Raw genomic sequence first — 12,405 nt, 5'->3', positions numbered from 1 at the left:
CAGCCATTTGGACCGCCCACACACAGACAAGTGTGGTTTGTTTGTGTTGTAAATAACATGCTCCGTGATGAGGTTTCAAAAAATGTGACAATGGAAGAAGAGGCTCTATGTGAAACACCAATCAAATAACAGTCTGAGAATGAGGAGCATGAGAAGTTGAGGGGGTCAAAGTTGAAAAAAAAAAAAAAACTAAACAGAAAAAAGCCACTGCCCTTAAATAGTGTATGCTGCTTTGCTTGAGCACGTGTGTGGATGTCAAAAAGCAGCAGGGAGGTTACAGCAAAACAAATTGTTACACCATAGTAAATGTATGTTGGGTATCCAACTGCACAACAGTGTAACAGCGTATCCAGGTGAGATCATAACCTGATATCAGATTCTATCCATCTGCCACATCAGTGGATGGGGTATGGTTAAGCTTAGGCAATAAAAAAAATAGATGTTCTGGGAAATAGTCTTTCCTGCCAAGAGGTCGACTAGAGGTTGATAACCACCAAGATACACTGTGGTAATCAATTAGTTTTAGAAGTGTTGGGGGCATATTTTTGAACTTTGGACTGAGCCATGTCAGCTGATTCCCCCAGCATCCAGTCTTCATGCTAAGCTAGGCTAACAGCTTTCTGCCTCTAGCTTCATACTTAACACAAGATAACATGATATTCACTATCTGTCCAAATCCTACCAAACAAAATATTTCTGATCATGTATTTAAGTTATATATAAGACTGTTTAAGCCTAAAGCAGATGTTTCTCAGGGATTAAACACCACCATCCAACAGAGCCTGATGTTCACAGCTAGAAGCAACAGAAGAGCACATGATCTACAGGAAGGCCTAAATCAGACCGACACATAGACGCACATGACCTTGAGGTCAGGGGTTATCAGAATGTGGCTGTGAAATGAAGGTGTTGCTGGTATTGTCGCCTTTAAGATTGCCTCCCTTCTCCATGTGTCTTGCTAGTAGGTCAAATTATGTCATGAACTGCACTTGATCTTGCAAACAGAAGCCCGCCATTTAAATATCCAGCCAGACCACCCTGATGATGGGTCATGTACGAGGTACTTTGTAGACCCGTGAACGTACAGACCCCACTAAAAGGTAAGGCAGGTACATAAGTCGCCTACGGATTCCGGATCCTCTGCAAACCAGCCATTATCAGAGAATCAAACTCGACTTTATTTTGCAATCCTGACTTCAGAATTACAAGAAGAGGGATCATTTTCGCTCTCATTAATAGTACCCTCTCACTCTCATTCAGTCTTTCTTTTATTTTCTCTTCACCTTCAGGTTGTCTTTTCTTCTAATAATCTTTTGTCACTTAAGTTTCCTGGCAGACAGCCTCTCTCAGAAGAGAGAAAAAGAAAGACTGAGTCAGACACCGAATTTAGAGTAATACAATGGAATGTATCCATTACATCCCTAAACAGACAGAAGATGTCTGTCTTACACAGATAGATAATTCAGATATGACAAGAAATCAGCACAGCCTCAAGTCTCAGATTTCTTTTAATGATTTAAGTACTTCATACAATGTCGCAGGTTTCAGGTACAAAATCTTGTGTATAATGAGTTCATGTCAAGTAATGTCAGCCTACAAAGGTGAAAAAAAAAGAGTTCAGATGATTTTATCCTCTTCTACATCCTTGTGCATATATTACACTGCAGATTTGTAGTTAATCTACATGTGTCTATCTGTTTTTACTACAGAAAAATACGGTCAATACTGGTACCAGGACTGAGAAAAAAAATGACAGACACAAAAAAGACTTAATTTTTCTTTGTGGGGCAAAGCTCATCTTCTTTTGGCTGTGGAAACGGGGTAGATCCACATCTGACTTTCCCAGTTCAGGCAACCATGAAAAGATCAGATCTCTACCACAGAGTGAAAAATCTGATTTTGAGGCTTGGGCCTGCTGCACAGGCTGTGAACTGAAAATAACCTGCAGTATTTGGGTCAAGACTTAAATAAATCCTCATATCTGGTTTTATTTCTGAACCTTAAGATGTCTGCGACTGCTTGAATCCAAAATATAGATACAAGACACAGAGCTATGCGGGTTCTATATGCTGCAATTTCATATCAATAAATCATTCCTTCTAGCACCTCTGTGAGGCTTTACGTAAGCGCTTTACTTTAGCTTTCAGCTAAATGCTAATGTCAGCATGCTAACCAGCTCAAGACAAGACACGTGTTTGGCAGGTATAATTCCGCATTCACGTCATATTGTACAAGTCAAAAAAAAACATTCCCGTAGCCCCCAGCTAGCAGTTATGTCTAAATAAAATTCAATATTAACATTAGTACAATCGATTCGGTGAATTTTTCAAAGATGTTTTTTGTGTCTGGTTTCATCTGTTCTGGTACCACTCTAAATAGTAACATAGCAAAAATAGCTAAAGTATGCTATTTAAATGATGAAACTACAAGGCTAGCAGTGGGTGTAATAATGCATGAATACTCCAAGGTTTTCAATAACAGGAGGTTTTCCTGTTCTTCCTTCTGCCGACATTATGTTAGTGCAGCCTGTTCATCAGGTTCACAAGCATAGTAGAGCTAGCATGCTAGCATGTACTAATTAGAACTATTCACAAAGTACAGCAGAGGCTGATGGGGATGTCATTGGTTTTGGAGGTATTTGGTCATAAATCAAAGAATCAGACAAATACAAATTTTGACCTAATAATGGCTGGGACCATGAAGGTCTTCAAACGATTTCGCAGTAGATGTTGAGATACAGCATTTCAGTCTGGACTAGACTGATTGACAGATTGACATCGCTGCATATTATGCCACGGATTAAATTTGGAAGGAACTCAGCTGGATTTACACATAATTCAAGAAAGTTTTTTGCAAACAGCTACATTTCCAGAATTTCTGCCATTTGCAGCACCCTGAGACGGCATCACTGAAAAAATCGCTGAAGTAAGACACAGCAGTTGCTTGTCTTGACCACGGTATTCACAAAAGATTTTGGAGGATCATGGTTGATTTAACAATGATTACTTGAAAGCTCAAAAATGCTAAATGAAGCTTCTTTGATGTTCTTCTGCTCTCCTCAGCTGCTCCACGCCTTGTCTGCTTTTGCCTCATTAACACCATGTCATACTTGCCTCGCTTCTGAGTTCAGTGATGCACCTACTAAAGATACACCATCTGTTAGAGGTCAGGAGAGGCTCGAGAGACTAGAAAGTGCTGCCCAGAGAATAAAACTATTCCCAGTGGAGCTACTGGACCTCTGGCAGGGGAGCTGAATCTATGAACTCCACCACTGCTGACTGTGAAGAGTTGAAGGAGACAGCTGAGTCTCTGCATTTTAAAATTTCATATATTTTCTATTATCCCGCACTATTTTCTGGTCATACCATATATAGTGAGGATTTTTTTTTAACTATGTCTTGAAAAGCCTTTTTAAAAAAAATGCTGTGGAAGATTTATTAGTGCATTATATTTTACACAAGGATAGATACAAGTGTTACGCCTGAGAGCACAAACTGGGACTGTCGTTTTGATGTATGCTGCTTGTATTAACTAGATTGTTTTAGCTTTATGCCGAACACATGAAGTGTCCCTGCTATGACTGAGGCTACATTATTCTGAAGGGCAAAATGTTTTGCTGCTGAACATCATTTTTCACATCTTTGAATGACACACACACACACACACACACACACACACACACACACACACACACACACACACACACACACACACACACCCTAAAAGTATTAATATGACAGTCTTGAATGTCATCGTTGACATGCGGCAATGCTTGAAGGACAACTGTCTTGTCAATAGGCAAATGTCACTACAATTAAAGCTTTTAAAGCAGGAATGTAAAGGTCAACCAGGGCTGCATTTACTTTTTTTCCAGAGTAAAACAACATTTCATTTTTGTGATTTTGGCCTTGAATCTGATCTCTGAGGAAGCACTCTACATGTCAGATTTGAACTTAGAGTGTATCTGTTATTCCATTAGCAGGTTAGCAGTACTTAAATGGCCAATTTTCTCTTGCATTATTGATAAAGTGTTCACATTGTGTGCAGGGTCAGTCTAACGGACGACCTGACCACTACACTTTGCTATTTCTGACCACATGCCAGAAGCATTTCCAAGAGCCCCCCTTCAGCCTTATCGCTACTGTGTGTCTATGTGTATGTGTGTGTGTGTGTGTGTGGGTGTGTGCTTTTGTGTCTGTGTGTGTGTATACGTATGAGTTAGAAGGGGGTCTTCACTCCTTATCAGTTTGTCCGTTACATTCTTGGCTCCAGTGGTTGGATAAACTTCCATCTATGGCTAAAGGAAGAACACAATATAGAGCCCATGCTGTGCTCTACTGACCCACAATGCACCAGGACTTTATAAAAACCCACAACAAAAACCCCTGGACAGTGAGTTAGAGGTTATTAGCTTCTGGTAACCCACTTCTTCCAATCTGTTTTGTCAGTATTTATACGTAGGAGGCTTAACAGAACTCATATGTAAGAAAAAGTCTTGTTTTCTGAGGCTTCTGGGGCTGTTTTCAAACTGTGTGTGCAAGTGTGAAAGGATACTACATACCTCTGCTATGGCATCTCTGACATCCTCCAGCCGCAGATCCTCCTCGTCCTACCGCTCATCAGCACGTTACAGCACCTCCAGCTCCTATCGGTCAGAGGGCTCACTGGGCGGATCATCTGATTCTCTTGACCCCCTTTTTGAGCCGTTTCTTGACTCTGCTGATCATTCCAGTCTGTTTGGAGAAGAAGGACCTGGGGGACCCAGCTGCTCGGCCCCCTTCAGCAGGCAGAACAGATCCTCCTATGGACTCAATGGTAAGGGAACTGACTGTTCACTAAACCCTGTCCCAATTAGTAGCTGTTGCTATGCCTGTCAAGCTTTCTGTTTTTGCACAGCATGCGGTTTTCAATTATAATAATTTTCATTGATTTCAGACAGATGTAGACAAAAGCAGGTGTTTCTTCTCTAGCTGGCGTCCATCCATTTTGCCAGCTGAAATGACAGCTACTGGCAGATTTGATCAGCTATGTAGGTAACTAACGAATTACATGTAAGCTAAAGTTTGACAACCTTTGGCTCACTTTTTAATTTTTCCAGCTGACTCGTAATATAACAAGAATCTTGTTGTAAAAGGGGTCTTAAACATACACTCGATGGCTAGATACACATAGATATTGTGCTAAAAGACTGAAGTTAAAGCTGAAGGTAAAAAGCATTAAATACGAGCATTGTTCTTGAGACATTATTGCAGTGTAGAGATAGTTATTCCCAGTGTTACAAATGTTATAAGGAAAAATGCAAGATCAGATTGTTATTTCATTATAACATAACTCTTTTTTTGTTGCTTAACTTTCATATTTGTTCATATTATCTTACAGTGTGTTTTTACTTTTATTACAAAAAACAGAGCAGGTAATGTTAGCTTGGGGTGGCTGGAATGTTAACTTCCCCAAATCCAGTGAAGACCACAGCAAAGCCGTTAACGTTACTCGGATAGCATCCAAGACTGGTTTCCATACAACGAGGAAATACTACAGAGAGTATGTGCTATTTGTGAACTGGGCTTTTTAAACTTAACTTGTAGCCCCACAAACTAATGTAGTCAGAAAACAGTATTCTGCATGGCCTTGGGAGTAATGCTAGGCTACCTCTGCCGGTACTAAGCTAGCTGGTCGGACATGCTAAGGTTTGCAACTTATGTTACAACAGATAAACATGCAGTTTAATCCATCCCTCATCTTTTTTGTTTTAGATTTTGGAAAGGCAGATAAATAAATACATAAATAAATAAAAAAAGTAAATAAAAATAGGGGTTTGATAGAATGAAAAAATATATATATATATACCAATTGACAGTTACTGTGTGGGGGTGGGGTTTAGTAAATGGTCAATTACCAAGGACAAATTACTTATCATTGGGTCACAAAGGGTCTTTGAAAAATCAACTGATAAATGTTATTTATCTTTGATATTATAATGTGAAAAAGTCCCATAAGAAAGGTCATCTGAGCTTCATCATGCTTCACATTAACAGTTTCGGAGCAGTTCAGGCGTTGGTGCCTTGCTCATGGGCACCTTGGCAGCAGGTACAGCGTAGAGTCTTTTTCATTCATTTTCTCCACCAGCAGGACAGAAGCATTAGTATTTCACATTACAGTAGTGGGTTGATTGAAAGAGAAACGCCACAGAGATGAAAAGGGCCTGTGGCTCAGAGAGAGTAATGAGCTAGAGCCATAAGAGCTTCTGTGTACTGTGAGAAAAAGAATCTGCATGACTCCAGACATCATCTACTGGGCCACATAAAAAACTAATAGCAAGATGAAATAAAAAAGAAGAGGTGGAGTGCTGATATAAAAACACTTTTATAGACTTAACGTGTTAAAACAGATCGGCTGCAACACAAAGCAGTTACCACAATAAAAAAAGGTTTATTACCGGTGTGACGCTACAGGCAGATTAAAGCACAATCAATAGTCAGGCTTAAATTTGATTTCACTAACCCCTTTGGATTATTTAAGTATGTTAGCACTTTATAAAAGTTTACAGCCCAAACGGAAGCTTCAGTCTCTTGTGCCGTTTAATGACCTTTGTGTTGTAGTGTGAACATAAAACTGAGCAATGGTGCTTGGCTTGAATATATGGAGCCCCAAACTCAGTTCAGTGTTCAGTATTAAATAAATATGACATAAGGCCTGACATTACGAAATGCACAATTTATATTAATTAACTATGTAAAATAAACCAATAATTTGTGTGTAGTTTGTATAGTGAAATAATTTGAGAAAACTCCTTATTATGAAATGTTATTTCTTCATTCTTACTTTCATAATAACAGTGTCTTATTAAAATCTTATAATTTCATATCGATTTCTATTTCATAGTACCAGTTTTTAAAAATATTAATCTTGTTACAACTGGGAATATTTAAACACACACAAATCTTCTTAACCACGTGTCAGGGACGAAAAACCTCATAGCAGTACACATCATCCACATGTGATTGTTGAATGCAGCCTATCAGGAAAAGAACTGTACATGAACAAAACAAAATAAGACCCAATCAATACATAAAAAGCAATGCAGTCAAATGAAGTCCAGATACATTGCAAAAAAGGACCCCAAGATTCTTCCCATTGATGTTGACATTTTAAATGATGAGATCGCAGTTTCTCCATGTGGATAACAAAAATAAGCTCATGCAACCAGTTTCTGGAGCACGGTGGAGTTGGTGTCTTCCAGTCGTTGAGAATACGTCTTTTTGCTTGTACAATGCCAAACAATAGAGCTGTCTGGATGCGCGGAGGGAATATTAAAGAGTCTTCTGAGCATCCAAAGAGAGCCAATCCTGTCTGTAGAGAGAATTTTATGGTAAATCCCACAGAAAAAAGAAAGACTAGGTCAAACCTAGTATAAGGCTGGACCGCCCCATATCTGTATGCTTCTCTCTCATCGGTTAAAGACAACGGCTGTTCTGGATTTCGGCTACATTTACCTGTAAAATGATCGCTCAGAGAGAAAGTTAGAAGCATTCACGTCTATGTCAGCTGCTGCTCAATACTGGCGACTCTCTTCTTTGGAAAGTAGCTAAGGTTTGTCGCTAGATTTGCCGCTAGGTGCTTTTGTGAAGAAAAGTCGCTGAAAGCATATGAAAAATCTGTAAATCTACTAACAAAGGCTCCAAGGTGGCAACTCTGCCTGTAAACACACCGCTGAGGACACAACAGAAACTGTTTGTCCCAACTATCTTGAAAGAGCAACGACCAGTGGGGAAACTCCAACTGTTAGCTGTTATATACTGTTAGCTAGAGCAATAAAATGTCGAATTAATTCTGAATCAACCGAGTAAAGGCTGCCACTGTATGCAGAACAAAGAGAGAACTGTCTTCTCTTTTAGTTTAACAAGGCTGCTAATGCTACCTACCTATGTGAGTTTGGGATGAGAGTGAAAAACCAGCGTAAATGGCAACAGCTAGCTGGTTCATTCAGAGTTAACCAGCTAGTTAACCAGTTTTTGATTGTAAAGATGTTCCTCAGAAAACGGCACAACTCTGTGAAGAGCAAAAAGACAGAAAGTCTCTCTCTATATTCGCTCTAGTCAACAGGGTGCTAGTTTGCCAACAGTAAGCGAGCCTGCTGAGCAGCTGGGGTCATGTGATTGGTGAACCCAGCTGTACTAAAAAGTGGCCTTCTGAAATAAGTCTCATTAATAAAAGTGCCTTTATGAAATAAAAAAATCTATAATGAAATAAAAATGAAGACCAATAAAACTAACATGAAAGTAAGAATGTTGAAATAAGATTTTATGATAACAAGTTTAGCTAGAACTATTTCTTAAGTTATCTCACAATTTGTTGGTTTTTTATCTTTATATTTATACACAACTTATTCAAATAACTTTGGCACTCCATATTTTCAATAGAAATATATGAAGGAAAAGTTAAATAAAAATCTGAATAATAGAATCATAAAACTGAGCAAAATAAAAATAAAATTAAAAATTAAAAAGTGTAAATCTATTACAAAAATTAAAATCTGTATAATATTATGTATAAACTTAACCATGTTGAGCCACATTGTAATTCTTATTTTTCATGCTTTTCATCAAACATTTCGATTTAAAAATGCTTCTCAACATTCCCATTAATATTCCCATAACATTCCATTTATTGTCTTCTTGTTTATATTACTTTATGTATGAGTTGCAATGTTCAACCAAGCGTCTAAACATCCTTTACTGCTGTAGATGTTCTCTCACAGTCAAACATGTCCTGTAATATGTTTTTCCTCTGCAGCTCCCGTGGGTGGCGCTGTGACAGGTCGTCAGAGCAGTGCAGGCGGCGGAGTGCATTGTCTGGGAGACAGCTACTACGTGTCTGCTGACGTCAGCCAGTTTGAGCCACATGACATCGTGGTGATGGCATACAAACACCATGTCGTCATTCACGCCCAGAAGGTGTGTCAGTATAGTTAGCAGAGGTTTTTTGGACTGATGAGGGTGTGAGGGAACTAGCAGAGCAGATGTGAACATGATTCAAGTGTGTTTTCATGCACACATACACAGTCACACCACAATTATCACACTCATGTATGACTGTGGGAACAAATCAGAGGCTAGGATGAACTGACAGTGACTGACAGTTTTAAAGGTCAGTCAGTTGCATTTTGAAGTTTGGACTGATCTGCACCATTAACAGCACACGACATCTTTACACGTGACCACTTTGATTTCAGGTAAATCCACATATTCAGTCTTTCTTTTTTTGTCAAAGTGGAAAAACCTCAGAATAAAATTTAAACCAGCAAGTGAATCATCATCATCCAGATCTGCTTAACGCCATTACTACAACACTAATACTAATATCAATTATACTATTTCCAAAATAATCTCTGTCTGATGGTCAGTCCACCCCCTTGGTCCAGACTGAAATATCTGAACTACTATTTGATGGATTGGCATGAAAAAGACAATATTCATGGTTCCCAGATGATGTGTCTAAATGACTTTGGTGATCCCATGACTCTACCTCTAGCGGCACCAGGAAGTTTACAATTGTAGTTTTAAGCTGTAGGTTGGATTTACTATGAAATTTGGTGCAGACGTTCATGTCCCCCTCAGGATGAACTGTAGTAACTTTGGGGATCCCTCAACCTTTGTACTGATGCCATCATCAGGTCAGTTTTTAGTTTGTCCAGTATTGTGGTTTATGACCAAATACCTGCAGCTATGGTGACATTCCCATCAGCCTCAGCTTTATGTTGTATTTTGTGCTATTTAGCAAATAATTTAGCAAACGTTAGCATACTAACATGCCAAGAAGGTTAACATGGTAAAAATCATAATTACTAAACATTAGCATTTTTTGTCATTTTGAACATGTCAGCATTTACAGTAGCTCAAAGCACTGACCTACTATATATGACTGCGGATACTAATAAAAGAGGATTTTCTCATAAAAAACAAGTGGAGTGTTGATCAGTCATGCATTAAATATAATCAACAAACAAACCCACATGTTTATCATGCCAGAGTCAGACGTGTTCTGTGAGTTGATCTGTAGGAAAGCTGCAGCTTGCTTGCTGTCTGTCTTGCACTCTTTCTCTTCCCTCACAGTTTGATGTTAATCATGTTTAAAATCTGCGAGAGTGGAAGAGCAAGGAGGCAATGCTTCTGCTGCGATCCAGGAAAATCATTTTAGCAGGTGTCAGCAGGCAAATTGGCAAATATCCACAACCGGTCAGCTCGCCTTAAAGGCCTGTAACAGAAAAAAAAAAAAAAAAGTCTTCAGAGAGAACTAGTCAGTGTTCATTTCCTTCTTCCTCTCCTCTGCTACCCTCGTTTTTTTCTCCCCCCCAGCTGAGCAGCGCTGACCTCTTCGCCTCGCTCTCTTTCACTGATTCGCACCCTTTTTTCTCGCCCTCGCGCCTTCCTTTGCCCTGTTGCTCTTCTCACTTTCTTCTTTCGTCCTCTTTGCTCGATGACCTTTCTTTTCAACATCTTTTCTTCCCCCCGTTTACCCCTTTCCAGCAGCTTTCACAGATCAATCCTTCCTTCCACAGCTCCACCTTTACTAACATTCTGTTTATATCTCTCAGGTATTGGATGATGGAAGCGTCAGTAACACATTCACCCATAAGTCCCTGTTCCCGGAGGATATGGACCCCCTGTCGGTCAGTGGGAACCTTAACCCCAATGGCACCCTGGTGGTGAGCGTTCGCCGAACCACAACACTCAGTGGCCCGGAGCCCCTGGGTGTTCCCACCTACCGCTGTGAAGCTCATCTTTGACTTGTAGCCTCTTGATGCTTCTCCTGGAACCTCAGCTACCATTTTTTTCAAATTGTTACTTTAATATAGTGTTGTCAGTGAGGTACATTCACCTGTCAAGTCAATATATCTTAACAACTGCTGGCCACATTGCATTGATGGTTAATACTATTATTAATGATTTATTATTGATATCCATGATGGTGACCCCTTGACCGTTTTCCTTTTATCAACATTTCAGAAACGTTGTTTTTGTGTCAATACTTTATTGTGTCAAACTAAGTTGTATGAAAATTTTTCTTAGACATGCCATGAATATGTTTTGTTTTTTTTACAAAAAATGTGTAATTATATTTGGTTAATTGTAATGGCTTTTTCTTTAATGTCACTGCCTTATAGATGAGCCCCTGATGATGTAATAAAAACTGTTTGTGCCAATTCATTTTGAAACTCCAATGGAGTAACTTCATCACTCAGTCAGTCAGCGACATTTGCCTTTATAGGGCAAACACGGTCACAAAACTGAGCCTGTGAAAATATTGCAGCTGCTGTTCATAATCGAGCCAACTGTTGCAGTAAACACTCCCAAGATGAAAACATAAGCAGGAACGCCATTTTAGTTACGTTTAGTGCTGTACTACTGGAAATTAAGTGCTCCACTTGGATAACTTCAATATCTTTGGATTTTTCAGGTACAGCACTTACTGTTGTCTACTGTTGTGTCAGACATTCAGGAATTACATGTTGATGGCCCCAAATTGCACGATGAGCTATTTTCAGGGACGGGCATTGATGCAGAGCAGTGCCTGTTCCCCTGCCCTTCCCCAACTCACACTTTTAGGGGTGGAGCAAACCCTTAGGCTCTAAGTATTCTCTGTGACCTAATTCATGGCCGGATGCTCTGAGGGACGTGATATTTCCTTTTTTTCCTTGACTATACGAGCTGACAAGGATCATCTGACTTTATGACTGCAGCGCTCAAACCCGGTGCTGATGTTGAAGTCACTGCGATTCCCAGTTTCTGACGATGACATAAGTTACGATTGAAAAACGGATTTCTCTGAAAGCTCTGATATACATTGTCCAATTTTGCACAAAGTAAAATGGAAGTGCCCGAACAAATAAACAACATGGGCACCTCACTCCATCCTTCCAGGTAATTAAATGCTCATGTGTCTTAGTGCATGTAGTCAATGCTCAATATCTTTAACCATCACAAAAGCAACTCTGTAATCATACAACTGCCTTCAATTGTCCAAAAGTTGTAAAGATGGGAATTTTCTACCCTCCATCCTATATGGCATGTCTAGGCTGAATTTCTTGGCTGCGTTTGCGTTTGACAAGGGACAGGCCTCGTTGGGCCTGATGATCTGGACTTTTAATTAGAATGTGCAGCCTTTGCATCTTTACAGTCCCATCGTAATGCCACATGTGGCGTTGATGATCAAAGGTTTACCAGTGTTGCACATAGCTAATAGTTTACTTCCATTACTGTAGAGTAAGCATACATTTAACCATGAGGAAGTGTTTATGTCTTATTACTGCACTTGGAGCTTAAATGTTTGCCTGTTCTCATTAAAGGCTTTATTCTTTATTCGGTGAGTTGGATTGGAAAAGATAAAACTTTGGTGTAGAAATAT

At 39.5% G+C, this 12,405-nt stretch overlaps 1 protein-coding gene across 1 annotated transcript; it reads left to right on the top strand.

Moving 5' to 3' along the window:
* Window positions 1-4,365: 4,365 nt before the first annotated feature.
* LOC120791569 (heat shock protein beta-7-like) lies at window positions 4,366-11,092 on the top strand. The gene is made up of 3 exons (XM_040130014.1): window positions 4,366-4,815; window positions 8,794-8,954; window positions 10,595-11,092. Exons 1-3 carry the CDS (start codon window positions 4,569-4,571, stop codon window positions 10,784-10,786), a joined length of 600 nt encoding a protein of 199 aa, XP_039985948.1. The 5' UTR covers window positions 4,366-4,568; the 3' UTR covers window positions 10,787-11,092.
* Window positions 11,093-12,405: the final 1,313 nt, after the last annotated feature.

Source organism: Xiphias gladius, chromosome 7, assembly GCF_016859285.1.
Source record: "Xiphias gladius isolate SHS-SW01 ecotype Sanya breed wild chromosome 7, ASM1685928v1, whole genome shotgun sequence".
Classification (NCBI taxonomy): Eukaryota; Metazoa; Chordata; class Actinopteri; order Istiophoriformes; family Xiphiidae; genus Xiphias; species Xiphias gladius.
This window is presented reverse-complemented; position numbering and strand designations above follow the sequence as displayed.